This window comes from Vombatus ursinus, unplaced genomic scaffold, assembly GCF_900497805.2.
Source record: "Vombatus ursinus unplaced genomic scaffold, bare-nosed wombat genome assembly UNPS02014935.1, whole genome shotgun sequence".
NCBI classification, from domain to species: domain Eukaryota; kingdom Metazoa; phylum Chordata; class Mammalia; order Diprotodontia; family Vombatidae; genus Vombatus; species Vombatus ursinus.
The window spans coordinates 1286037-1313550 of NW_020954713.1; the positions used below are offsets into that span (position 1 = coordinate 1286037).

At 38.6% G+C, this 27514-nt stretch overlaps 1 protein-coding gene across 4 annotated transcripts in view; it reads left to right on the plus strand.

The window, feature by feature from the left end:
• HNRNPM (heterogeneous nuclear ribonucleoprotein M) overlaps nt 1-27514 on the plus strand; it is a 41582-nt gene that overhangs the window by 12031 nt on the left and 2037 nt on the right. Inside the window, exons 3-16 of one of the 4 annotated variants that reach the window (XM_027844237.1) lie at nt 176-228; nt 1150-1157; nt 1243-1336; nt 8717-8755; nt 8873-8908; nt 11572-11725; nt 13266-13315; nt 15793-15853; nt 18577-18678; nt 20402-20446; nt 20752-20832; nt 23049-23147; nt 24214-25007; nt 26934-26985. In XM_027844237.1, coding sequence (XP_027700038.1) covers nt 176-228; nt 1150-1157; nt 1243-1336; nt 8717-8755; nt 8873-8908; nt 11572-11725; nt 13266-13315; nt 15793-15853; nt 18577-18678; nt 20402-20446; nt 20752-20832; nt 23049-23147; nt 24214-25007; nt 26934-26985 — 1668 coding nt within the window. Of the gene's footprint in view, nt 1-175; nt 229-1149; nt 1158-1242; nt 1337-8716; nt 8909-11571; nt 11726-13265; nt 13316-15792; nt 15854-18576; nt 18679-20401; nt 20447-20751; nt 20833-23048; nt 23148-24213; nt 25008-26933; nt 26986-27514 lie in introns of all 4 variants that reach the window. The other 3 variants (XM_027844235.1, XM_027844236.1, XM_027844238.1) reach the window with 3 other exon arrangements.

Genomic DNA, 27514 nt, shown 5'->3' on the forward strand with positions numbered 1-27514 from the left:
ACCTTTACTGCACACCTGTAATGCCTAGCTTGGTGGTTTAGAGAATATGGAGTGTTTCTGGGCTTTCTTATAAGGCAGAGGCTCCATACAAGGTTGCTGATGATTGTTCTAAATTCCCATTGTTTTCTTGGCTTTTCTCCCTTGGTATATGTGTCGTCTGGAATCTGATTTGTAGTTGGTGAGGTAACATACGTGGAGCTCTTAATGGACGCTGAAGGAAAGTCAAGGGTAAGTGTTTGAGAGAATTTCTTCTGTGGATTTACTACATGACAAATGTAACTGTATGGTGGCGTGGAGTGGAATGAATTCAGGAAGGTAGTGAGTGCTATGTTACCAATAGGTAATATTCGACATTGCCATACTTTTGAAAGGGGGCGGGGAGGGTTTGCAAATGGGGGTCCCACTGCTCCAAATGGTTGTCCAAAGAGCTTTTTGGCATTCTGTTTGGATGTTTAATTTGGGTAACTGGGGACCAATAGTAGCATCGTCTCTTTGTTAATAGAGGAGTTGGCTGTGTGTGAATTATGCATGGAACTCTGGCGGTGGCATATTAATGTAAAACGTGTGTTCTTGTTCTAGAAAATGTTATTTTTGGTTGTTTGCTGAATTTGTAAGTTGTGTGAAAAAACGTTTCTGAAAAGTTGCCCTTGTGCCAGTAAAGCATAAATCATATACTTAAAACTTGAAAGTTTAAAATTGGCAAATAGATTAAACTATTTTCTGTTGAGTGTAATAGGATGGCTTAGAACAATCAATAGGACAAGCTTATTTAATGTATTGAAGGGACGGATTTAGGATGAGTAGGATAAGGAATTGATTGACTACAGAGGGGAGCAGATCTAAAGTTTGTGGAGTGTTCTTGGAGAACCTGAATTTAGGTCTGCTTATTATAACTTCAGAAACTACAAGGCAACCCTGGTAATGTGTAGAAGCTAGGATATCATGGAGTCCAGCTTTTAGTAAGGAAGGATAGGTAAGATATTTCTTCTGTCACCTTCCCCCTTAAAAGGGCTAATTTTAAACTAATTTTATGTGAACTTCATTTTTAGTTTGTTAAAAAAAATTGTTTTCTTTGCACTTACTTTCTTTTTTTTTTTTTTTCCTTTTTCTCTTTCCTTGCCCTTCTGGTTGGTCTGGCTGCTTCTAAAGGGATGCGCGTAAGTATTCTTTAATTACTTACTGGTGATTGGGTTTTCAAAGTTACAAGACATTCCATTCATGTCTTTTTAATATTGCTTATAGTGTTGTTGAATTCAAGATGGAAGAAAGCATGAAAAAAGCTGCTGAAGTTTTGAACAAGCATAGTCTGAGTGGAAGACCTCTGAAAGTCAAAGAAGTAAGATTTTTAGTACCGCTAAGATTAATTTATGGAACCTAAGAGTGACATTTTTCTATAGCACTTCACATTCATGAGATGTCTAATTGGAAATATTCCGGCTCCATTTTCCTGAAAGGAGGTGTTGATGGGTCATTTAGCTAACTAGTAAGTGTCAGAGGCAGGATCTAAATGCCAAGTCTTTTAACTTGAGTCCAGTGCCCTTTCTGCTATACCATGCTGCCTCTAAATGAACCTAGACTGCAAATTCACAGAAAGCTCCAGTCCCTGGCATATTTTCAGCAGATTTGAGAATAGTCCTCCATCTGTAATCCTGGTCCAAGCTTAAACAGTAGTACCAGTGCCACTTAGGGGACTAAACCAAACCTCGATGGGTCACTCGACACCTTCTAATAGGATTTTGTGAGTCCCTGAGCAAGGAACTGACTTAGTAATACTAAGGGCCAGCATATGCTTGGTATCATTTTGCCATCCTCCCTTGAGTTTTACTCTCCTCGTCTTCAGTTTTTGACCCATCATTTCGCCTGTTTTCTGGATAATTTGTCAGTGCCACATTTGGGGAGCACCTCTTCCATTGTCTATTTTGTATGGTTCTTTGCTACAAATGCTTTACCATTGATAGTGCTTTACCTGATTTGAGAATGCCTCTTTACTTGATACTTGAACCAGATTCTTCTCTATATTTGTTAGATTCATTTTATGGTCAGGCACAGATTAAATGGCCTGCTGCTGAGGGAGCTCAAATTATATTTTTGCTTTCCTCTCTCGATCAACAACCAAATTAACTATTTGTTTAAAACCCCTAAGTGCCAAGCCCTGTCCTCAGTGCCAGAAACAGTCTTTATAAGGAGCTTGCATGTATCTAATGGGGAAAGCAAAAAGTACATATAAGTATGTACAGAATAAATAAGGCCAAAAAATATATACAAGGTAGTGGGGGGGGAGCAGTTTTTGTTTTTTAATTATCTCCTGTGTGTCAGGCATTATGTTGAGCACTTTACAAATGTTAGCTCATTTTGTCTTTACAAAACCCTAGAGAGTGGGTGCTATTAAAGCATGTAGGCACGAATTACAGGATCTTTGATCAAGAGTTGAATAGGACCTCAGAGCCCATCTAGTCCAGCGTCACTCATTGTGCAGAAGTAGTAGCTAGGGCCCCAAGTACTTGTCAGGACCTTAGGAGGAAGTCTCCAGTGAAGTGCCCCTCGATCTGTTTCTGCACCTCTGCTATTTAAAATTTTATCACTGACCTGGAGAATCAATCAATAATGGCTTATTAAACAGCTGTTGTGTGCCAGGCACAGTGCTACAGCCTTGGGATACAAAGAATGAAACAATCCCTACGTTCTTAGTGGAAACAAATATGCATATGAAAATACGTACCCAGTAACCAGAAAGAGAATAGATACTAGATAGTGAAGCAAAGCATCAGCAGGTGAGGGAGGGGGGGCAGATCAGGAGAGGTTTCATGGAGAAAGTGTGTCTTGAGGTGTAACTTGAATGAAGAGATTGATTGTATAGGTAAGAATTGAGAAGGGAATGTGTTCTAGGTGTAGAGTGTTGTTTGTGAGGAGCAGAGAAAAGGCCAGATTGGATGGATGGCAGAATATGAGGTGAGGAGTAATGTGCATTGAGGCTGGAAAGGAAGTCTGGGGCCAGATTGTGAAGGAGCTAAACAGCAGAAACAACAGATAGGTTGTAGGGAAGTGATAAGATCAGGCCTCATTTTGTCAGCCATGTGGAAAATAAACGAGAGACCAGTTAGGAGGCTGTCAGAATTAGCCAAGTGGGAAGCAGGTGTGCGAGTAGAGAAATAATTATGATGGCAAACATTTGTATAGTGTCTACTCTGTGTCATGTACTGTGCTAAACACCTTGCAAATCTCTTTTCATCCTCCTCATAACCCTGATTGGTATAGATGTTATTATTTTCCCCATTTTACAGATGAGGAAACTGAAGCTGACAGAGTTTAAGTGACTTGCCTGGGGTCACATGGTTAGTGTCTGGGGCAGGATTTGAACTCCAGAGCCAGCTCTCTATCTACCTCAGTGGATGGCAAGATCTGGCACCTGATTGGAGATATGAAGTGAGGGAGAAGCTGAAGACATTGATGAAATTGGAAGGGTAGTGAAAATAAGTTTTGTGTTGGACAAATCAAGTTTAAGATCTCTCTGGCATGTCCAGTCTGAAACATCTAATTGAGACATTTGCATGTAGGCCTGAAGCTTAGGGGATTAACTGGGGTTTGTTATATAGATCTCTAAGTCATATACAAGAGATGGATAATTAAACCCAGAGGAGTTGATGAAGTCACAAAGAGAGAAACGGGGGCCCAGGACAGATCCCTGGGGAATATCCAGGTATTCCCCAGGTAGAGGGTGGAATAAGGATAGTGAAGCAGCAAAGGAAACTGAGGAGCAGTTGTCACAGGTCACAGAACCAAGAAACAGCAGTATCACAAAAAGATTGTCTAGGAGTAGGATGGTCAGTGTCACATGCAACATAGAGCTCAAGGGGGATGAACACTGAGAAAAGACAGTTGATAAAGAGAGCAGTTTTGGTTTTGTGATAACGTAGAATAAGTGTGTTTGTTATCTCAAAGTACAAAGTAGTGAGGATAGGAAAGATTATTTGGGCTGCTTGTGGTGCTCTGGAAGTCTTCTGTCTCTGACCTCTCAGAGAAAAAAGAGTGCAGGTAAAAATGCAAGAGCTACTTGTAATAATCAACCTTCGTAAACCTGTCAGTTGAATACATTTCTCTCCAAACATTGTGCAGAAAGTAATGACTATTGAGCTGCTGAGCTGTATGGGAGAACAAAGGGAGGGCTTTTTGATTGCTGTTCTTATCATGGAATCAAAATTGGAAGAGGCCTTATAGGCAACTTGTTATAATCATAACATCTTCAGGCCACTATTGATGTGTGAAACAAGTAATACCAGTGAGCAAAACTGCATTCATTCATTCATTCCCAAAATAATTCAGTGATCGCTTCTGTGTGTCAGGCCCTGTTAGTATTTCTTGTCATTCTCACTATTAACTTTTCTGATTCAGCTCTTTATCCCCTCACCTAAACCTTGATTGCTGCAGCAAGCAACTACCTGACCTGCAATTGCCTGCTTTACCCTCTCTCATCAGAAGGGAGAAATTGAAACTGGGTTTTGAGTTACCCCAATTTTAAGAGGCAGTGTGACATCTAGTGGATAGAATATTGGACTTGAAGTGAGGAGGACTTGGAATAAAATCATGCCTCAAATATTTATGTTTTCTGGGCAAGCCACTTAGCTTTCCTTATCCTCAGTTTCCTCATCTCTAAAATGGGGTTGGCCCAGTGGATAGAGTGTCAGGTCTGGCACAAGGAAGACTCATCTTCCTGATTTCAAATTTATCCTTAGACACTTAGTAGCTTTGTGATCTGGGCAAGTCATTTAACCCTGTTTGCCTCAGTTTCCTCATCTGTAAAATGAGCTGGAGGAGGAAGTGGCAAACTAGTATCTCTGCCAAGAAAACCCCAGGAAGAGTTAGACACAATTGAAAACAACTGAACAAAATGAAACAAAAATGGGGTTAATAATATTTGTGTTACCTGCCTCACAAGGTTGTTGTGGGGAAATTATAATGTATTGTGATTATATTAGTTTTGTATTTCATGAGTCAATTTGGTCTCACTTTCTTTTTTAGTTTATTTTTAGTTTTCAACATTCACTTCCATAAGCTTTTGAGTTTTAAATTTTCTCCACCTCCCTCCCCTCCCTAAGATGGTGTGCAATCTGATATAGGTTCTACATATGTGTTTTTTTGGTTTGTTCTGTTTTGTTTTTGGCTAGGCAGTGAGGTTAAGTGACTTGCCCATGGTCACACAGATAGTAAGTGTCAAATATCTGAGGCTGGATTTGAACTCAGGTCCTCCTGACTCTAGGGCTGGTATTCTATCCACTGCACCACCTTGCTGCCCCCTACATTCCTAATAAACATATTTTCACATTAGTCATGTTGTAAAGAAGAAATAGAACAAATGGGAGGAACCACAGGAAAGAAAAAACAAAACAAAACAAAAAAGCAGCAAATAATATGCTTTGATCTGCATTCAAACTCCATAGTTCTTTCTTTGGATGTGGATAGCATTTTCCATCTTGAGGCCTTTGGAGATAGCTTAGATCCTTGCACTGCTGAGAAGAGCTAAGTCTGTCAAAGTTAGTCATCGCACAACATGGCTGTTACTGTGTACAATGTTCTCCTGGTTCTGCTCACTTCATTCAGCATCAGACTATGCAAGTCTTTCCAGGTTTTTCTGAAGTCTGCCTGCTCATCATTTCTTATAGCACAATAGTATTCCATTACATTCATATACCACAACTTGTTCAGCCATTCCCCAGTTGGTGGGCATCCCCTCAATTTCCAATTCTTTGCCACCGCAAAAAGAGCTGCTATAAATATTTTTGTACATGTGGGTCCTTTTCCTATTTGTATGATCTCTTTGGGATACAGCCCTAGAAGTGCTGTTGCTGGGTATGCACATTTTTATAGTCTTTTGGGCGTAGTTCCAAATTGCTCTCCAGAATGGTTGGATCATTTCACAACTCTACCAGCAATGCATTAGTGTTCCAGTTTTCCCACATCTTTTCCAGCATTTATCATTTTCCTGTTTTGTCTTGTTAGCCAGTATGATAGGTGTGATGTGGTACCTCAGAGTCTGTTTTGGTTTGCATTTCTCTAATCAGTGATTTAGAACATTTTTTCATAGGTTATAGATAGCTTTAATCTCTTCATCTGAAAATTACCTGTTTATATCCTTTGAATTTGGTCTCACTTTCCAAGCTTTGTACTATAAACCTGAGTGGTGGGTATAAGAGCCTCCTGTAACATTGATTATAGGGAGACTAGTATATTAGAGCTAGAAGGAATCTTAATCCATCTAGTCCAACACCTTCATTTTATAAAAAGGAAGCTGAAGACTCGGCAGTTTAGGCTGGTTAGAAGTCAGGCCAGAATGAGAACCCGGGTTATCCTCATGCTCTCCTGCATGATCAGATTTCCTTTTTCATTATCTCCCAAGGGGATGACATAGACTTCACTAGTACAATGGTTGATCATTTTATCCTTGTGAGCTTGTGTAATAGTGTAATTAGAGGGATCTGGAGCTTATTGAATGACTAGACAACAATAATTAATGCCTGGCTGCCTAGAGGAAATTCACTAGTGTTGGTTATCCCACTGGGTTCTGAAGGCAAGACAAAACCGAATGTTAATGCAAAATCCAAAAGCTGTTATGTTTTTTGCATTTTTAAATTCTAATTTCAGATTTTTCAAGTTTTGTTCACTTTTCAAAAATTTATACCCTGCTACTTCTAGTCCTTTTCTTTCCCCTAAAAAGTAGGTTTTGTGTGATTGTTTCATTTCTTAGATGATTATGGGTGTTTATTTCTCTGTCATGCTTGCATTTTCCTCTTTTGATTGAAATGTTTTTCTGTTTCTTAAAGAGATTTTTTCCCCTCCATCCATATCATGCCAACACCTACTTTAAGAATGGCTCTTGGGGCAGCTAGGTGGTGCAGTGGATAGAGCACCGATCCTGGAGTTAGGAGGACCTGAATCCAAAGCCGGTCTCAAACCAGACACTTGACATGTACTAGCTGTGTGACCCTGGGCAAGTCATTTAACCACTTAAACCCAACTGCCTCATGGCAAAACAAAAAAAAAGGCTCTTAAAAAAAGGCACTTTGAGGGTAGGTCATTAGCTCTGTGTTAAAGAAATGCAGTGTCTGTCCTTCAAAATACTTAGACTGTGTGGGTTCTCCTTTAAGCCCTGAGTACAGCCTTGTGCCGTCCGTATTAGAATCCTGTGCACTGGCAGATGCTCAAGAGCTAAAGACCATTTCCTCTCCGTTTCTGTGCTCTGATTCTTCAGGCCCATTTCCTAGTGTCTTTGATACCAGAAACTTGTTCCTTTGCTCCCTGTATTCCCTGACCTTCCTTGAGGCTCAGTTGAAGCTACTAGAGGCAGGAGGTGGTTGTGGTGGGTTAGAATTGGGAATGGAAAATGGTAATTAATGAGGTAATGGCACCTACTTCCCAGCGTGGTTGCAGAGGTAAGAATATTTGTGAATCACTTCACTTTAAAAAGTGCTTTATAAAAGCTAGCTTTTATTATGGGATGGTGTATCTACCTAACACCTTTATCTTGTATAACATGTATGAATTCCTAAATTGTGTGTGGAGAAGAATTAAACTATATAGGAACAAGAAAAGTTGATATTGTATATAGGTTCTGGGAAAATAATGAGAAACTGTAAAAATGGAATTAGCTGTAAAGAGTATACATATATCAGTCTTTTGACCTCTTATCTCTAATTACTAACTTATAATCTATAGCACCAGTTTTAGATTATAGGGTATAGGTATCAAATCTGTGATTCCATTAGTATATGGAATTCCCTCTTTAGGAAACTCTCTTTAGTCCAGTGCATGTTTGCATCTTCACTGCATCTTAGAGAATTGTGGAGAGCAAGCACTAAGAAATAAGTGACTTTTCCCAAGGTCACATAGCTGGTATGTGTTAGAGGTGAGGAGATGAGAAGACCTGGATTTAAAGCCAACTTTCTAGCCACTACACTATGCTGCCTGTCTCTGATGAACTTGTTTAAATTTTATATGACTTCACTTGTACTCAGCCTTCAGGTTTTGTTCTTATAAGTGCAGTTGCTCACAATTCAAAAAGGGGGGCAAGAATGAAGAATGCTGGTGGCTGCCACTTAAGCAGCTATCAGGGGAATCACAGAATTTTCTTTTTAAATGTGTATGTGTGCAGCAGGCTGTGATCTAACCCTGAATCCTGTTACTAAGAACTTGGTAGCAGAGAAGTGAACTCTCCAGCGGATTTTTATTGCATTTCTTCTAATGGCCAGTATTAGCTTCTGTGAGTGCAAAGGAAGGGTGGTACCCACAAGAACGTTACATTCAGGTCTTATTATGAAAATGAAGCTCATCCCTGGTTTGTATTTCCTACTTCTGTTTGTGGATGAGTCCTAAGGCAAGGAGCCCCTGGGTGCTTTTCTAAGTTAAACTAGGGGGTGGATTATTTTAAAATTCTATACTATAGTTCTCTCATTCTTAGATTCTTTTTCAAGAATTTATTGAAAGCCACTGAGTACACAGTGTGGGTATGCACTGTCAATTTCACATTTCATCCCTTAAGTTTGTACTCTTTCTGCTGGAAAGCTGTGGCTAGTATAATTCTTTAATTTATTAAGGTCCTTAATTATTTGTCTATAATTTATATTTAATGTCTGAAGTATTAGGAAATATAAAACACTGTAATACAACCCCTTAATGTTTGTTATTCTTGAATTACATATGCCAAATATAATTTTGCTTGTTTTAGGATCCTGATGGCGAACATGCCAGGAGAGCAATGCAAAAGGTGATGGCTACAACTGGTGGGATGGGTATGGGACCAGGTGGCCCAGGAATGATTAATATCCCACCCAGTATCCTAAATAATCCTAACATCCCAAATGAGATTATCCATGCATTACAGGCCGGAAGACTTGGAAGCACAGTATTTGTAGCGAATGTAAGTAAAACAACAGTATTTTAAAATGCAAAGTTTGGATGTTATGAATTATTAATGTGTCAAAATTCATAGAACAAAAATAATTATTCAAGTACTAAAGAAATGGAGAAAAGGAAAATAGGCAGGATTGAGAAAGATCAGGCACCTTAGTGTTAAGTGTTTGGTTCTTATTGCTAATGTTTATGTATCAATTCTGGACAGAACAGAGATGGGGAGAAGTATTATAGATTGATAGAATGTAGGAAAGAAAAGGGATGTCATGGCCTTTGGGTTTGTGTGTTTTTTTGTTTGTTTTTTTAAACAATTTCTGTTGGGATCAATGAAATCTATAAGGAATAATACTGCTTCTCAGAATATTCCACAGTACTAGAAAATCTGGGCCTGGCATTTCATTCTCTCTCCATCTCCTAATGCCACAAAGGAAGGAGGGCTGGGCCAACAAGAAGGCATGAGAATGACCAAGGGTCAGTTCATGTCCTTGGCTGAGTCCTGGTCTCCTCTGCTTTACAGTCCTGAATGGTTCTCCAGTTCTTTGGGGTAAATGATGCCCATGGGGTCATGAGGCCTTCTTTCCTGTCCATCTTCTTCTACTCACTCCTAGCTTTCTTAGGAAATCCACAGTTGTTCATTGAACTAAAAGTGATTCAAATCATTCTCTCGAACCTACAGTTAGGTTTGGTTCAGGTCTTTTAGTATAGAGACTTGACCACATCAAGGTAATTGAAATTCTGTGATTGGATGGGAGGCTTGGAAAGGAAAAACCAGTACATAAGGGGGGACGTTGGAAGAGGCTTACTGTTATTGGGAAAATATAAGGAAGACAAGCAAAGGAGGACATGATCATTAGACACTCTGGTACAGTAGAAAGAATGCTGAAGTCCGAGTCCAAGGGCCTGAGTTTGGATGTCAACTTTGCCATCACTTCCGTTGTGATCTTGGGCAAGTCACTTCATCTGTAAAGTGAGGGGAATGGACTGAATGGTCTCTGAGAGGCATCTGTATGGAGTGTGGAGTAGGTAATATACGGGACTTGTACGTGAGTGCTTATTATCTTTATATAAGAGTTGCCGATGGCCACGTAACTCTTCTCCATGCCCGTTTACCCTTGTATTGAGCTGCTTGGGCCCTGGCAAGTTCCTAACCTCCACCCTGCTTCTGACCTTTATGGAACGGAAATGGAATTTGCAGGAAGGGCTTTAGACTCTTTGATCTTAGGGGGAAAGATAAGCCCTGTGTCTAATCTTTTACCAACTCCCTAATTACAAATATTTTGCCTCTTTTCTACCAGGACTGCCTAAGTCTGAAATGTAGATATCTGTTTTAGGCTTTTATCTTCACCTGAAAGGACAAAGGGAGTATATAGGGAGGGGATTGCAAATAGGGTTGCCCTTTTATTCCTTTTCCTCTTTGTTACTAGCAGATTTTATTTTTTTAATTAAAAAAAATTTTTTTCTAATAGGGTTGTGTACCAGTCTTCCATGGTGAGAAGTCCTATTTTAGAAGCAACTGGTCAGGGAAATAAACTCATTTTGCACTCTATGTCAATTATCTCCATCTCCCCAATATCTCTCTTTCTTGCCTTTCTCTCCTCCCCCCCCCCAAAAATGGCCAAGGGGAAGGAAGGGACCTTCAGACTTGGTATGTTCTTGGACTCTACCTATAGATCCTTAACTCCAGGTCCCAGAACCAACTGACAGAAGCTGGAGATTGGGAACTGGTCCTAAACTGGAACTCAAAATATATGTGTAAAATGTTGTTGCATGTGTTTACTTCTCCTTTGGATTAAATAAGAATTTGTAGGCTGCTGTGAAAACCTAACAGTCTTCCTCGGGCAGTAGTTTCTGTGTGGAAAAAGCATTTTTAAGTTCCAAACAGACTGAGAAAACTGAAAATGGAAGTTTTGAGCAAACAAAACTTGTTAAGGATAGGGCTTATCTGTTCTTAGTGCATTGGTGCCACCTTTTAGGGTAATATTCTTGATAATCTTTTTTGTTTGGGTCTCAGATCACACATAGGACCCTGTGACCTAATAGCAATTTTTAGAAAGCAGGAGATGCCCATAGGTAATATGGAAATATGTTTTGCCACTTGTATAATAACTATGTTGCTTGCCTTCAGGCTGGAGGGAGAGAATTTGGAAATCAATTTTTTAAAAAATAAATGTTAAATTTTTTGTGTAATTGGAAAATAATTTAATGAAACAGATAAAATATATTTTAAAATGAGAGGTGCAGAGGTTCTGTACTCTTGCACTTAGTTAATCTTAAGTGTAATTTTCTATAATTTGGATGCAGAGCAAACATTAATAAGTAAATGACTGTGCCAATATTGGAAACTTAAGATCAATGAATAATGAATGGTAAAAAAGGAGAAAAGCAGGTGAGGCCCATGTTTAACTTATAAATCATTGTGTCTGGAATTCTGAAAGTGCCTTTTATAGCAATAAGGATGTACACAGCAACTTCCTTCAAAAAATTGTGATAGAATATGTTGAAGTGCATGCAATGAGGCATCTCCACCTTTCAAAAATTACATTGCAGTTGGTTTAGTCTTCTTACTCTGTTGTTTTTCCTAACACATGCTCCCACAAATGTTGTATCCTGTTTATGAAGTAAAAACTCCTTGTAAATATTCCATGATGTACAGAGTCCTTTCCTTTTCAGCTGGATTATAAAGTTGGCTGGAAGAAACTGAAGGAAGTGTTCTGTATGGCTGGCGTAGTGGTTAGAGCAGACATTCTTGAAGATAAAGACGGGAAAAGTCGTGGAATCGGCACTGTTACTTTTGAACAGTCAATTGAAGCAGTTCAGGCTATATGTATCCTTTTGAATCTGTATCATTACCATCCTGATGATTAAAGCAGGTCTGATTTGGGGGGACAGTTACTATATCAAATTTTACCTCAGATACGAGAGACATCTGTTGGAAAAGAGTAATGTGCCCCTGAGGAATTTGAAAAGTACTTTGGTATGAAATAGACTGAGAAAGGTCAATAGGTAATGAGCCTGGGTTTTGTTTTTTGTTTCTGTTTTTGTTTTTTTTTCCCTGATTTCTCTCGATGTTTTCTTTATATTTTTATTGATAATTTTCACCTTCAGTCTTAACTTCATTGCTTGCATTAATGTATTGCATCTCTTTCCAAAGAATGATGCCAACATATCCTAAAAGTCTGGTGTTATATTTAGTGCTCCACACCTATCCTCCCTCACCTTTATGGAAAAGTGGGAGAACAAAAAAGACTAAAATACCCCAGTGTTTTGTCAGTTCAGTCCTTTATATTGGTAGTGAGTTTGCTGGAAAAACCCATCCTTGATTTCACACAGGGTAACCCAGCTTCTACTGGACCCTAATGATAATCTCCATTTGTTATGTGATTGCCAATAATGCTGAAATTTCTAATACCAATTACAATTTACTAAGAAGATTGGACCTCTGTACTTTTTCCATAGAAAATGTTCTAATGTTGGAGAGAATCAGTATGGCAAAGTGGAAAGAGTACTAGGTTTAGTTTAGGAGACAATCAAGATTTGAAACCTGTTTTTGATACTTTTTATTGGTTGTGTGACCGTGGACTAGTGCTGTGGCTTCTCCAGCCCTGTTTCCTCACTTGTAAAATGGGGATAAAACCTGTAGTACTAGACCTCCCAGGGTTGCTGTAAGGGTAAAATGAAACTTGAAATCACTATACAGATATTAATTGTGATCATTATTATTGCACGTAATAGGATCCATTGCGGATTAAATGGACTTTATATTCCTTAAAATCATAGTATGCATTTTATTTAAATAAAAAATTTTAAAAAAACTAAAAAAAAGCATCAGTACAAAACTTGCTTATTAATAACTATAATAAATTTCAACACTTAAGTATCATCATAATTCTTCAGTAACTAGATGTGTCCTTATTCACCTTTCCTATGATGTGGTTGTATTCAACACGCATTCTGTTCTATCTTTTTTCACTTTGCATTGTTTTGTAACAATCTTTGCAGGTTTCTTTGTATTCTTCATACTTGTCTTTCTTGATTTACATTAGTGTACCACAGTATAATCATTGGACTGAATTTCTTTCAAAAAGCTCACAGTTTTGTATGTGGACCTACTAGTCCAGGGTTCACCTTGAAAACCCATGACCCAAAAAAAAAGGAAAACCCATGACCCTTGTAGCCACTGTGCCATGGTTAGAGAAAAAGTTCATTTGGAGAAGACGACTGAAAAGAAGAAAAGGTGTGTGTGAAAGTGTGGTGGCGCTCGCAATAGCTTTGACGTATTTGAAAATGAATCACATGGGTTTCTTTATGAGTTTGAGGTCTCTGATTTGAAGATAACAAATAGATGACCTTAACTAACATATCAGCAATGTTCAATGGCCAGCTGCTATTCGACAGACCAATGCATGTGAAGATGGTAAGTTTGACACAAGGGTTTTTCCATTATATGTAGAATCAGAATTGCAGAATCATGAAATTTGAGAATTAGAAGGGACCACAGTAGCCATCTAGTCTCAGATGTGAAAGAAATCCTTCTATGATGTACCTGAGAAATAGTCATTCAGCTTTAACATAAAGACCTCCAAGGAGAGGAAAGTTGGCACCTCAGTAGCCTGGTTCACTTTTGGACAGCTCTTGTTGTTAGGAAAATTTTTTTGATAACAGACCTAAATCCTGATTGTCTACAGTGTAGCCCCCTAATGCTCCTGGTTTTGCCTTCTTGGGCCAAAGAGAATAAATCATCGTTCTTCCATGAGAGACCTTTACATACTTGAAGAGTTAACACGACTTCCCTAGGTTTTCTCCTCTCTAAGCTAAATATGCCGTTTTCCTTCAGCTGATTATTTTATGACATGAATTCAAGACTCTTCATCATTCTAGTGTCCAGAGTTAAACATAATGCTCCATATAAAGTCTCAATGGTGGCAGAGTACGGTGGAACTCCTTCCTCTTCCTGGAAGCTTAAGTCACTTATTAATTCAGACTGGGATTTGCATTAGCTTTCCTTTCCCATCTTATATTTGTGGAGTGGTGCTAATTTGTGCCCCAGTGCAAAGCTTTTACATTTATTCTTAGTGAATGTCATTTTAATTCTGCCCTGTTCTCAAGCCTATCAAGATCCTTTTGGATCCTGGCTGCTAACTAGTGTGTTAATTATCGTCCCAGCTTTGTTTAGCTGCAGATTTGATACAAATCAAATTTATCCTTTTATCCATCCAGATTATAGATTAAAATGTCACATGTACCTGGGATGTTCAGTTGGAGACCTCCTGCCGTTGAACCATTAACAATCAAATCCAGTAATCTAGATAATGGGACAATTTATAAAGAAGTAGCTAAAGGTTTTAGTGCATGCTGAGAACCTTTTGAGCATGTGAAATTGATGTTATTTTTTTTAACCTATTTTTTAAAAAAACATCTACAGCAGCATAAACAGATTTGCAGTGCATTGGTAAAATTTTTCTGTTACCTGTTGTAGGTAGGAAATAGGGTGTGTTGCATCGGTAGTTAACTGTATACGTAGAAGAATTCCTGATTTATAATGGGTTAGATTACAGTAAAGTATGAAACACTAGTATATCAAATATGATTGAATCTTAAAATCAAATTATGCTTTGCGGTCATTATAAATATTCATTTTATTTCTGGTTGTCAAAAGTGCCAGTTATTAAGACAGTTTAGATGAATAGGAGACCAAATAGTGAGCCAGTTACTATGGTTGACCTTTTAAAATGAACCACTAGTAATTGTTATATTAGAGACATAGCCATAGGTAGGGAAAACAGGTCTAGTTCTAAAGATAGAATTGATTCTTACTAAAACATGTCCCCTTAGTGTCTTCTAACAATATGTAATGATTAGTAGATTATTTGAACAGATAATTAATCTTTGGTTTCCACCTTCCACCTCGAATTTCTGGACTATTCCAGGTTTCATTTGGGTACATCTGTGCAAGAGATGCAAGTTCAAGTTATATTTGCCTAAGCCAAAAACAAATGCTTAGAAGACAAATGTTTTATCATTTGCTGTCACTTGATTTTGTGCCATTGGCAAGGTTAAATAAGGGTTGACCAGCTAACAAAAAAAAAACAAAACGATGTTCCCCAACACGTGGCTTATCAGGCTCATGAGTATCACAGAGTTGCATCAAGCAGAACTTCATGCTTCATTTAAGTTGTCTCTTGTTACCAAAGCTACAAGGGCTTCCCATCACGTCCTGGTCACAGTGATGCTGCTCTTTTGTTGTTGTTGTTGTTGCTGTATTGTCTGCCACCTTTCTCCAGAAAGCCTTCCTTTAAATTTAGGACTGTACAGATTGACCTACTTTGATGGTTTAAGGTTGCTCACTCCTGGAAAAGGTTTAGGGACCTTTGATAGAACCTAACATATATTGACTGTTGCCTCTGAAGAAGCAAATGAAGGGCTGAACTAAGTTCTGGATGGATAAGTCATAATTTTGTGTTTTATTACTCCTTCAAATAGCTTTTATTTGTCAGTTAAGTATGGCATTTTCTTGGTACCTTGAGAAGGATGACTTTCTGAAAGGCATCCATTAAGAAAATTAACAGACTTGTATGAGGCTTTGTCAAGAAAAGTTTTTCAATTTTCTTAACAGAAAATTCTACATACTTATGTAGAAGCCTAAAAGGTTTTTTAAATAGTATGGCTTTTAAAGGTTCGGTACAGGAGAAAGTCAGAATTGAAGACAGTTCTCTAAGTGGAAGTTGGCTTCTTATGCTACTGAAATTCCAAACAACTTGGTTTCAGAGTAAAATTGTATTCTTAATGGTTACATTCAGTAAACTTGTATAAAATAATTGGTTTTGATCAGGTCGATGCTTTGTTCTCACCTGTCTACGAAGAGGGTAAACTATTTTGTTTTTTCCCATTCAGGATGAGAGGGCTTTGCCAAAGGGTGACTTTTTCCCTCCCGAGCGCCCCCAACAACTCCCTCGTAAGTATCAGTTTCGTGGCTCTGATTTATTTTGAATCTTTACAAGTAGATACCTGATGAAAAGTCCATGTGATAATTGTGTGTGGGCACACATATATTTAACAAACACTTTTTGTCTTGCACTGATTTTCACGGTATAAAGTAAGGAATAAGTATAAATTCAGCAGCTTGTAACAACTTCATTTCTATTAAAAGGCTTAAAGGATTTGCCAAGTGCTTTTCTTGCAGTAACCAGGTGTGGTCATTGTGGGTATGTCCCATGTTACAGATACGGAAACTAGAACTTGAAGACGATTTGAAGTTACTTGACCACCCTACTTGTGTAGCTGTGAATATCCATAAATAATAAACTGTCTCTGGCCTTAGTTTTATAATGTCAATCAGTGAATAGAGCTCTGGACCTTGAGTCACAAAAACTTGAGTTGAGATCTGGCTTAAAACACTTACTAGCTGTGTTGACCCTGGACAAGTCACTTCACCTCTGTTTCCTTCAGTTTCTGCATCTGTAAAATGGGAATAACATCACCTACCTCACAGGGAGTTGTGGGGATCAAATGAGATGGTTTTTTGTAAAGCACTGAGCAAACCATAGAATTATGTAAATGCTAGTTTTTATCATCATAAGTATAGAAGAGAAGTGATCAGAGCTTGGATTGGATGGATTATCATCAGGAATACTGTTGAGGAATTCCCTATTGGCTGGGCCCTAGAAACTCTTAAAGAATGATTCTCAGATAAATAGAAAATTTTTTTTTCTTTAAGGTGGAAAATGGGTTGGGTAAGGGAAGCTCAGCTTAATGGCCTCAATTTACTTGGAATAGGAGACAAAGTAGTCTTCTAAGAGGAAGCATTTTTTCAAGATATTCATCAAATTCTGATTTTTTCCTGAGGAATTTAATAAATCAGTTGAATTGAATTAGACTGACCTAGCCCCTGCAAACACCCCCCCCCCTTGCTTTTTTGTTTTGGTGAGGCAATCAAGGTTAAGTGACTTGCCCAGGGTCACACAGCTCGTAAGTGTCAAGTGTCTGAGGCCAGATTTGAACTCAGGTCCTCTTGACTCCAAGGCCAGAGCCCTATCCACTGCTCCACGTAGCTGCCCCTGTGCCATATATTTTCACATCTTTACAATTTAGCATTGTTTTATTCGCTTTGGAAAGTAGTGTAGTGGTATAGCCAGAGTGTTGTTGAATTTGGAGTTAGGGGACCTAGGTTTGAATCCTGCCTGATGCTAGTGATCATGAGCCAGTTACTTACCCCTTTGGAACTGAATTTCCTCATCTGCATAATGGGGATAAGGTTACTTCATCTACTTACTTCATAGGTTTGTAGTGAGGAAAGTGTTTTATAAACCATTTAGTTATCCTTCCATAGTGAAATGCTTAACTTGACTTTCAAAATTATAAGAAATAAATGTAAGCTTCCTTTGGAAACTATTTGTTAGTATAGAAACTGACTCATTTTCAACCTCAGCTGGTGCAGAAGTTTATAATAGGATATTGGTCCCAGGGAACTCATTAATCTTGTGCGCTCCTGTGTTCATTGGCTACTTATTTGGCCATATCCAGGTGTTGACTTGAGTCTAGAGCCTTGTGTGATTTGGGACCATGAAACCATAGAGATCAACTCTTTGTGCTACTTGATTAAGAATAATAGAAACAACTAGAATGTTGGCAACCAGATTGGCTTGTAGGAAGGATCTTTCCATGAACATTTCTTCCTTCTAGAATTTTTTTCCCTATTCTTAGCCTAATTAGCCTTGATTTCAACTCTTAAGATACTGTGCAAAACATAGCCCAACATTGGATAGTTCTACAGCCCAATAGTGTATACTCTATAGACGTCTGAAGCCTGCTAAGCTGTAAATATATCGTGGGCTGGTTGTATTTGGTAACAACTTTCTAGGTAACTGCTTTAGGAAAAGAATTGCATTGCCATTCCTTTGTAATTACCCTTCACATCAGGTAGTATTGTGTGGCCATTGACTGTCAGTCAATATTATTAACCAGCCAGTGTGGATAGTTCTTAGTGCATTGTTCCTTTGTATGGCCTTCCCAGCTCTTAAGATTCTATGACTAATGATTGACTTCCTAGGTCAACTCATAGAAGCTTATGGTGTTCCTGAGATATAGACATATATTTGTAACACATAGCATTATACAGTTCCATTCTAAGTACTTTATCCCCAGATTTGAGTTGGGGGAAGAGAATTTCTGAATAGAAACTCTTGGACCACCAGTAATCTGCTTTACGTTTTTCCTAATGTGTGATTATAGATTAGTCACTCTCTGGTTCTGAATTGGAGTGCAAAGGTAAGTTATGAGGGCAGCTAGGTGGCGCATTGGTTAGAGCACTGGCCCTGAAATCAGGAGGACCTGAGTTCAAATGTGGCCTCAGACCAAACACTTGACACTTAATAGCTGTGAGACCCTGGCAAGTCACTTAACCCCAACTGCCTAAAGGGACGGGGGAGGTAGGTTATGAATAAATAATAGATTATGTGTATCTGGATACTTGATAATTCTAGGCAAAGCACTTCACTGTTCTGAACAAAGGAAGTTTTGGAGGATCTTCCCCAGCATATACCTATAATATATGTACTTGGCATTTTGGGATAAGAAGTGTGACAGGTATTAAAGATTCCAGGTAACAAAATGGATTTGCTCCTAGAGCCTTCTTGCATATGAAAATTCATACTTGTGACCTATCTCTCTTCCCTCCAGATGGACTTGGTGGCATTGGCATGGGGCTAGGACCAGGAGGACAGCCCATTGATGCTAATCATCTGAACAAAGGCATAGGAATGGGCAACATAGGACCTGCAGGTAAGGACAGTTCACCTCATTCCATTGTACTACTTGTGTTGAAAAGAAGCAAGATTTCCTCTAGAGGATAGTGCAAGTAAATATATTGGTGAATATATGCCTTACATTTTTACAGAAAATGATTTTTTGAAAATGATTTCATATTTTGGCTTTATTCTTAAAACAATCCTAAAATAGGTAGGCAAGTTGATTCAACCTATTTATTAAAAGCACTTAGTATATGTGATTGGCTGTAATACCTACCAAATAGAAATACGAAATATAAAATGGGCCCTTTCCTTGTGGAGTTGGTCATGTAGTTATTTCTTTCATTGGGCCCATGAAGAAGCTGATAAAGGAGTGTCTTGTTTACGTCATAGATAGAGCCAGGCCTGGATTCCATGACTTGACCCCTATAGTTGCGTGAATTTCCTTGTTACCAGAGTTGTTATCTTGTTGCCAGTTTCTGAGGAAACCCTCCCAAAACAAACAAGGTTGTAAGAGATTTTAGTGAAATCATTTCCGTGATGTGTACATAAACCATTTGATTGATTTTGGTTTCATTGTAAAGCCTACCCTTAAAAGGTAGGCACACAGCTTATGACAAGAAATGATTCCTGGCCACAAAGAGAAAAAATACAAATCATAAGAAGTGAAAGACCTGAAAGACCTAGCAGTCTGGTGCCCTTTAGTGTTGGAACAAACAGCCCTGTGAATACCAATAGCTTTTGAGCCTTGATGGTCACAACTATTTTATCAGGGAAAGGTGCTTATGTTTAGTTTTGTTGAAAGATTTTTATTATTAAATTTAGAGAAAAGAAACTTAGTGGTTCTTAAAAGGAATAAGCTTTGGTTATCTGGAAAATTAATATGTGAAATAGTTTCATTGCATTCTGTAAGTCTGGTCTTTTGTGGTATCAGATAATTGAGGTGTTAACAATATTGTGAAGAAATGGTTTGGTTTTCAGACTCTTTTTGTCTTCCCTATTATTTTCTGAGCCTGGTATTCAGTTTTCTGTTATCAAAAACGGCATTTATTAGGCAGTTGAAAAGCTGTGTTTTATAAATAGACTTAAAATAGAACAAGCGTAACACTCTCGTGTACTGGGAATGGTATCATTCATGTAGCATTGGGTGTATTAGCTTCCATTTAGTCTGATGGTTTCAGTCTGGGATCATCATAATTGAGAATTCTTGTGCCTTTTCAGCTTCCCAGTTGTTTAGCAACATGGTACAGTAACTGAAGGAGCTCCTGTGTTTATGGCCTTAGCAGTGCTTTGTGTGAAGACATAAATAACAAATATCAATGTGCAAGTGATAATGGAATCTAGGAGGGATCGCCAATATGTTGGATGATAAAATCAGGGTCTAACAAAAACTGAACAGGCTAGAGAGAGCAGTGGGCTGAATGCTGTGTTTTCTTTATTATCCACTTGATGGAGCCATGTTTTTGTGATGTGTTGTAGAAAGAGTTGTGGTCCTCAGGTCAGAGGAGACTTCTGGGTAGTCTTAATTCTTGTCACTATTTCTCTGAGCCTCAATTTCCTTGCTTATAAAACTGGCTAGTTTACTTGTGCATTGTTGAAGATTAAATGTGAAAGTACTTTGTAACAAAAGGCACTATACAAATGAGAGGTGTTATTGAGAATGGCATTTTCCTTTTTGTTATACTGTTACTGTTCAACTAAGATGCATCATTTACTACTTTGATATAGTTTGTTTGCATTGAATTTTTCTTTTTAAGGAATGGGAATGGAAGGCATGGGATTTGGAATAAACAAAATGGGAGGTAAGAAATTCTTAATATAACCAGTATTTGTGTCATCTTTTATCTTCCGTCCCTTGCTCATTCTTAGCACCCTCTGTGAATTTTTGAGTTTGAGTCTAGGAACTGCCTTTTCCCCTGACATTAGTTCAGCAGGCCCCCTTATACTCTGGTATGAGAACCAGTATGGTAGGTAAACATGCTTGTTTCCAAAGGCTCAAACACCGTGCTGGTCAATTCCCAGTTGGAAGCATATGAAAGTGTCGTTTTCCCCAATTAGTGTCAATGGCTCCCTAGCAGTGAGATTAAAGGTTTCATTTTAATTTCAGGCATGGAGGGCCCCTTTGGTGGTGGCGGCATGGAAAACATGGGTCGGTTTGGATCTGGCATGAACATGGGCCGAATGAGTGGTGAGGATCTGGTTGCTATAGTATTTAGACTCCAGTCTTCTGTTTTGAGATGGAAGACCCAGCTTGGTGCAAAAGCAGTATTTTCCCCCAAAAACGATTAGTAAAACCATTTTCCACTTCCACTCTGCCGCTAAACCAACAAAGGCTTTGTAAGCATATACTCATTTGCTAAATGAATCAGGAAATGCAATGTACATTTATTTTAGATGCTTTCTTTGGTTTTCCAGGCTTAACAGGAATTTCCCAGCCAATTTATAAAGCTTTCATATGTTGTCTTAAATAGCACAGTGCCTCACGTGGTTAATTTTCAGCTGAGCAGCGAATAGTTTTAAGTTCTTTCAAAGTGTTTGAATTTAAATGTGAATATGATTGGTTTAAAAGATGTACGCACAGTCTGACAGTTGATTTTTCCTATTGGAGAAGAGAAATATGAACCCACTCATGTAAAGAAATTAAAAAAAAAAAATTTCCCCCAACAAAATTCCATTTTCATCCAGGTGATAAATTCAGATATATTGTGGAACATAATTATCTTCCCTAAAACATGATTATTCAAATCTTTTCAGTCAGACTTTTAGAGCTGGCAGGAAACTTAGAACTCATCTAGACAGACAAGGTGATAGAGCCCTGAGTTTGGAGTCATAAGATCTTATCCAAACTCTGATGCTTATTAGTTGTGTGACCTGGCAATATTTCTTGACTTCACTGAGCCTCAATTTCTCCATCTCTAAAGTGGAGGTAATATTTGCATACCTACTGGTACTTAGGATTAAATGAGATAATGTCTGTAAAGTGCTCTCTAAAGGTTAGCTGCTGCCATCGTTTTTTGTTGTTGTTGTTGTTTGTTTGTTTTTGTTTTTTAGCATATGAAAGATAATGGCCTTTATTTAAGAAAGCTTTGAAAGAGAGGGCCATTGCAAAAGTTCACAAAAAGTTCTACAAAGGAAAAAAGAGACTGGGGTGAAAGTAATTTATTAGTGTCTTTGTTGGCCAGTTAAGGCATAGAGAATTAAAATTGGAGCATGTGTCTGCAAAGCAAATGCAATAGAATAAATGCCAATATTAAACCTTTTCGGTGTGATTATCATAAACTTGTGCCCAAAATACATGTTATTTATTAATATAGCTGTAATTGATGTGTTATTCTTCTTCTGTAGTGAGTGACTTTAAACTTTACTTACAGGTTTAGGTAGATAAGTCTGAGAAAAGTTTTTAAAGCTAAGTGGAACATGAAATGGTTAAGAATTTTTAATTTCCTTTAATATTATTAGACTGAGTGGCTGAGCTGATACTAAAAAATATTATTACTCAGTGCTGAGGGAATGGCCAGCTGATTAAAATCAACCTGATTCTAAATAAGAGCGCAGAGTTGTAGGTCAAATCTTGTTGTAACAAGTATTCTAATACCAGCTTCTTTATCAGCTAAAGAAGTTTCCAAATCTCAGAGGAAAAAAGATAGGTTTGTTTAGAGCAATATTAATTTATCAATGGCCTGCTTCTTTAGAGAGGAAATACCTAAAATTGTAACTCTGTAAGAGCTAATAACCGACTTTTTCAGGAGTGCTTTATGTACATTATTCCTGTTGGTCCTTCAAACATCCTCTAAGGGAAGCAGGACAATGCAGAATTATCCTCATTTTATAAAGGATGAAATTGAGGTTCTGAGAAGAGAAGGTCCCATATCTAGGAAGTAGCAAATGGGCACTTGAACTTCCCTTTTTTGTAATTTGAAGTTCCAGGTCCTTTCCTTTCTGCCATGCTCATCTTTCCAGTGGGTAGGCCATCAGACATCCAGTCTGAAGATTGGGATTGTCCTTTGGGTTGCTGACTAGATGTCAATTAAAAGGGGCAGCTAGGTGGCGCAGTGGATAAAGCACTGGCCCTGAACTTCAGACCAAATACTTGACACTTACCCTTGACAAGTCACTTAACCCCAACTGCCTAAAAAAAAAGAAGAAATAGATGCCAATAAAGCAAAATCACCTCCTTTGCCTTTGGAATATGAAGTGGACAAGTAACAGAATTTACATACTTTGGAGAGGTACTCATGAAGTGTTGTGAGCTTCTCTGAAGAAAACTATTCAAGAAATAAGGATGAGAAAGAGAATTTCTTATGGAAAAAATAACCATTTCATCTTTGTGATAGTTTATTCTTTGGGGAATGCCCCAAACTTAGCCTGGAAACTTTGTAACCCCTAAAGTGATTCTTTCCACAGAAATGGATCGAGGAATGGGCGGAGGATTTGAGAGGGACTTTGCTCGGAATGAGATGGGAATGGCTCGGAGTTTTGGAGAGCCTCTTGGCAGGGGGATGGGTAAGTCATTTGAATCAGCCTGTTAAGAGAGGCGTCACTGATGGTCTGGAAAGCAGTCTGTTAGCATAGTAATCAGAGTCTTCTAAACTAAATTGTGCCTCCTTAGTTTTGAGTGTCCTAAAATTATTAAGGTATAACATGTTTTTGGTTTCTTTTCCATTCTCTAACATTGTTTTACAAAGGTGTAGTTTAGCCTATTGTTACTTATACTAATCACTCTTACTATTTTTAATTACTATCTGGAAAACAGAACGCCTACCTAGTTTCCATCTAGTTACCAATGGTCAATTCTGAGATCTTAGAGAAAGGTTTTAACAGTCCTTTTTTTAAATTCCCTAAACCAGACTGCATTCTCAATTCCCATATTTCTCATTGATTTAGAAAGCCATTGGTGGTTAACATCTTTATTTTAATTCTCAAGTTGGTTGAATAACATGTTATCTACATTGTTGGGTAGCTAGGTGGCACAGTAGATAGAGTGTTGGGCCTAGCATAAGGAAGACTCCTCTTCCTGGTTTCAAATTTGTCCTCAGACACTTACTAGCGACCCTCCGCAAGTCATTTAATCTTGTTTGCCTTGGTTTTCTCATCTGTAAAATGAACTAGAGAAAGAAATGGCAAACCACTGTACTATCTTTGCCAAGAAAACCCAAAATGGGTTCATGAAGAGTCAGACACGATTGAAAAATAACTGAACAACAAATCTACCTTATTTATTATTTGTCTGTATTGGATACATTATTCTTCTTACAATTAACTCTTTCCAACTTGCTAAAAAAGTGCTTAGCACCAGCAGAGTAACAAAATGGTTCTCTTAAAACAAGCCAAGGTCTGAAAAGAAAAATTTTGTTTGATAATTTGAAAGTTTGTTGGTTTAATTTCCTTTGTTATGAAATTTGGAATTGTGAAGCATCTCTCCTCCCTGCTTTTGCCCCCACATGCCTTTCCCAAACAAGTCACTGTTTTTATGAAAGTTTTATCACTTTCCTTTTAAGCCAGATAGAGTATTCCTCGATTGGCCACTCCCCAAATCCCTAATACTTAGCCCTGTTTTTTCTTATTTTAGGTGGTGGTGGTGGCAGTGTACCAGGAATCGAGAGGATGGGCCCTGGGATTGACCGCATAGGTGGTGCTGGGATGGAAAGAATGGGTTCTGGCCTAGGCCACGGAATGGATAGAGTAGGGTCTGAGATGGAGAGGATGGGCCTTGTCATGGATCGTATGGGGTCAACTGTAGAGAGAATGGGGTCAGGAATAGAACGAATGGGTCCTCTTGGCATAGACCACATGACTACAAGCATTGAAAGGATGGGCCAAACCATGGATAGGATAGGTTCAGGTGTAGAGAGAATGGGGGCTGGCATGGGTTTTGGTATTGAGAGAATGGCTGCTCCTATAGATCGGGTTGGCTCAACTATAGAGAGGATGGGATCAGGTGTGGATCGCATGGGCACCACCATGGATCGCATGGGTCTAAGTATGGATCGTATGGTGCCTGCTGGCATGGGAACTGGCATAGATCGCATGGGTCCAGTTATGGATCGAATGTCTACTGGTTTGGACCGTATGGGTGCCAATAACATGGAGCGCATGGGATTGGACCGTATGGGTGCCAATAACATAGAGCGCATGGGATTGGACCGTATGGGTGCCAACAACATAGAGAGAATGGGTCCCACTATGGGTCCAGCCCTAGGTTCAGGAATGGAGCGAATGGGACTTGCCATGGGAGGTAGCTTTGACAGAGCTATGGAAATGGATAGGGGAAATTTTGGAGGCAGTTTTGCAGGGTCTTTTGGAGGTGCTGGTGGCCACGTACCTGGGGTTGCTCGAAAAGCCTGCCAGATATTTGTGAGAAATGTAAGTCTACTACCTTTTATTTTCACTCTTGCCTTATCCTTTCAGTGTCCCAAAACCCAGGAAACCCTCTGTAATATCAATGCAGTCAAGAGGCCAGACTGATTTTATTTAGTAATGTGTTGCATCTGAATAGTTTTTAATAAATCAAATTTACTTTTAGGCATAACACATATATTACCGTATAAACTACACGTGGACCAACTGATCATTAAAATGAAATCAGTGATAAACAGTGAAGTTCACAAACTCCTGCCTTCTCTAACATACCAGAATGCATCATCAGACCTGCAAATTGAATTAAATTAAGGAATCCCACATTTAAAGTGCTTTTTCTGGTAGGCATTGTGCCAGAGGTGGGTGGAGGGTGGGGTAGTTTGAAAAGCAATTGGAGTCTTTATAAGATCCTGGAATTTCAGTGGGAAGAAGGATTTTTTAAAATGCAGTAGATAAGTTTTGAACTAGTGAGGTTTTATGTTGCATTCTTATTCCATGCTAGAGAAGAATCCTTGCAAAGAAGAGAGGGATATGTGATTTGTTGTCATATCTTTGGGGTCATTTTAATTTTGATTCCTTGGCTTTCAGTTTTGATTTGTTTTTTCCATTTACATTGTATGTATTTTCCTGGTTCTGTTCACTTAACTCTGTATCTGCAAACTTCATATAAGTTTTTGCATGCTTCTATGAAAGGAACATTTCTTATAGCACAGTAATTGTGCTGTAAATGTAGTCATCCCTACTGCAGAAATCTGCAGTATCATTTGCATACATACTTTATGTGCAATAATTTGTTTAGCCATTCCCCAATTGATAGGGGCCTATCGCTAATTCTTTACTACTACAAAAAAAACTGCTATGTTTTCATGTACATGGGACTTTCATTTTCAACTATATTTAAAATTGTTCCAGTTAACCTTTTCATGAACTAGATGAGTGTTCTTCCCTTGCTTTGTTTCCTGCCTACTCCCTTAAGGAAGTGGTCAGATGCACTGGGAATCCAGCAAGCCCCTCTAGTCCTTTCCAGGACATCAGCCCTTGACTCTCTTGATCAGATTCACGGGCACACAGCTCCCATAGGGGTTTAATAGCATAACAGTGGTAGATGTCCTATGTCTACTCTCCCATGTGATCTGCAGCCAGGCTTGTAACCAATTTGTGGAGCTACCTGTTTTCAGTGGTTTAAAAAAAAAACAAAACCAGATCCAAACTGAGCATCAATGTGCTCTCTCCTTTTCCTTCTTTATTAATCACTCACAGAAAAGGACAGGAAATGAGAACTTCTGCTTACTGTCTCCGTCTCCTCAACAATACTTCTGACACAAGAATTGGCAAAACAGAAATTTGTAATTCTAGAGTTGGAAGGCACTTCGTTGGCCAAATAACATAATTCGTGTCTGACGAGTGATCATCCACTTTTTCTGCTTAAAGATAGTCAATATCAGGGCAGCTATGTGGTGCAGTGGATAGAGCTCTGGCCCTGAAGTCAGGAGAACCTGAGTTCAAATCCGGCCTCAGACCAAACACTTGACAGTTACTAGCTGTGTGACCTTGGGCAAGTCACTTAATCCCGATTGCCTCACCAAAAAACAACAACAACAAAAAGATAGTCAATATCCCCCCCCCCCTTCTTCCTCCTCCTCCTCCTTTCCCTCTCCATTGCCATGGGAAGCTTCCATGTTAAAATCTCAGGAAGCTCCTTCCTTCCTTTCACAGAACTGATAGTAAAGGAATGTTAATTAAAATAGTTCATCGGACTGTTTGCATCTTTAATCAAGAATTTCTTAGCCTTGAAATCAGTGCCATATTGGCTTCTCTATAGTAAGCAGTATTTTTAACTTAAAAAATATTACTGAAGCATGTTAAGATTTTTTGTGGGCTGCACAACTGTAGTGTCTTAATTACAGTGTGGTAATTTTTTTTCCCCTTCAGCTTCCTTTTGACTTTACATGGAAAATGCTAAAAGACAAATTCAATGAATGTGGTAAGTGTTTTAAGATGTTGATAAGCATGTTTCTAGGTTATGTGAAACATTAGGGTTTGGGGATGAAAGTATTTGTTTTGAGGAGAAATCAGTGATGCATTCCAGTATCTAGCTGTTGTAAGAAGGTTGGAATTTTCCTGCTTTAGTAGAAAACTCATAGAATTTATACGAAATATTTAGTACACACTAGAAACATCCTTGGTCTGATCTCAACTTTCTCTCCATCCAATAAGCACTCCCTAGTCATGCCTCCTTGAGTCTCCTCAGGAATCCTGGTGGCATTGAGGGCCCAGCTAGCCTGATACTTGCTGCCATCCCTTCTCCTGTCACTGCAGCTTCTCAGCGCCATAATACCTTCCTCCCTGTGACAGAATTATCAGCATGGAGCATATTTCTGTTGCCATCAGACTTGCTGGCCCTGTGTGAAAGTTGCTGGTGATTGATTACACTGGATTAACCTTTGAAGCAAAGGTTTTGTTCCCTTGGCATATGTGAAACTCTCAAAGTAAAGAGAAGCTTTTTTTTTTTA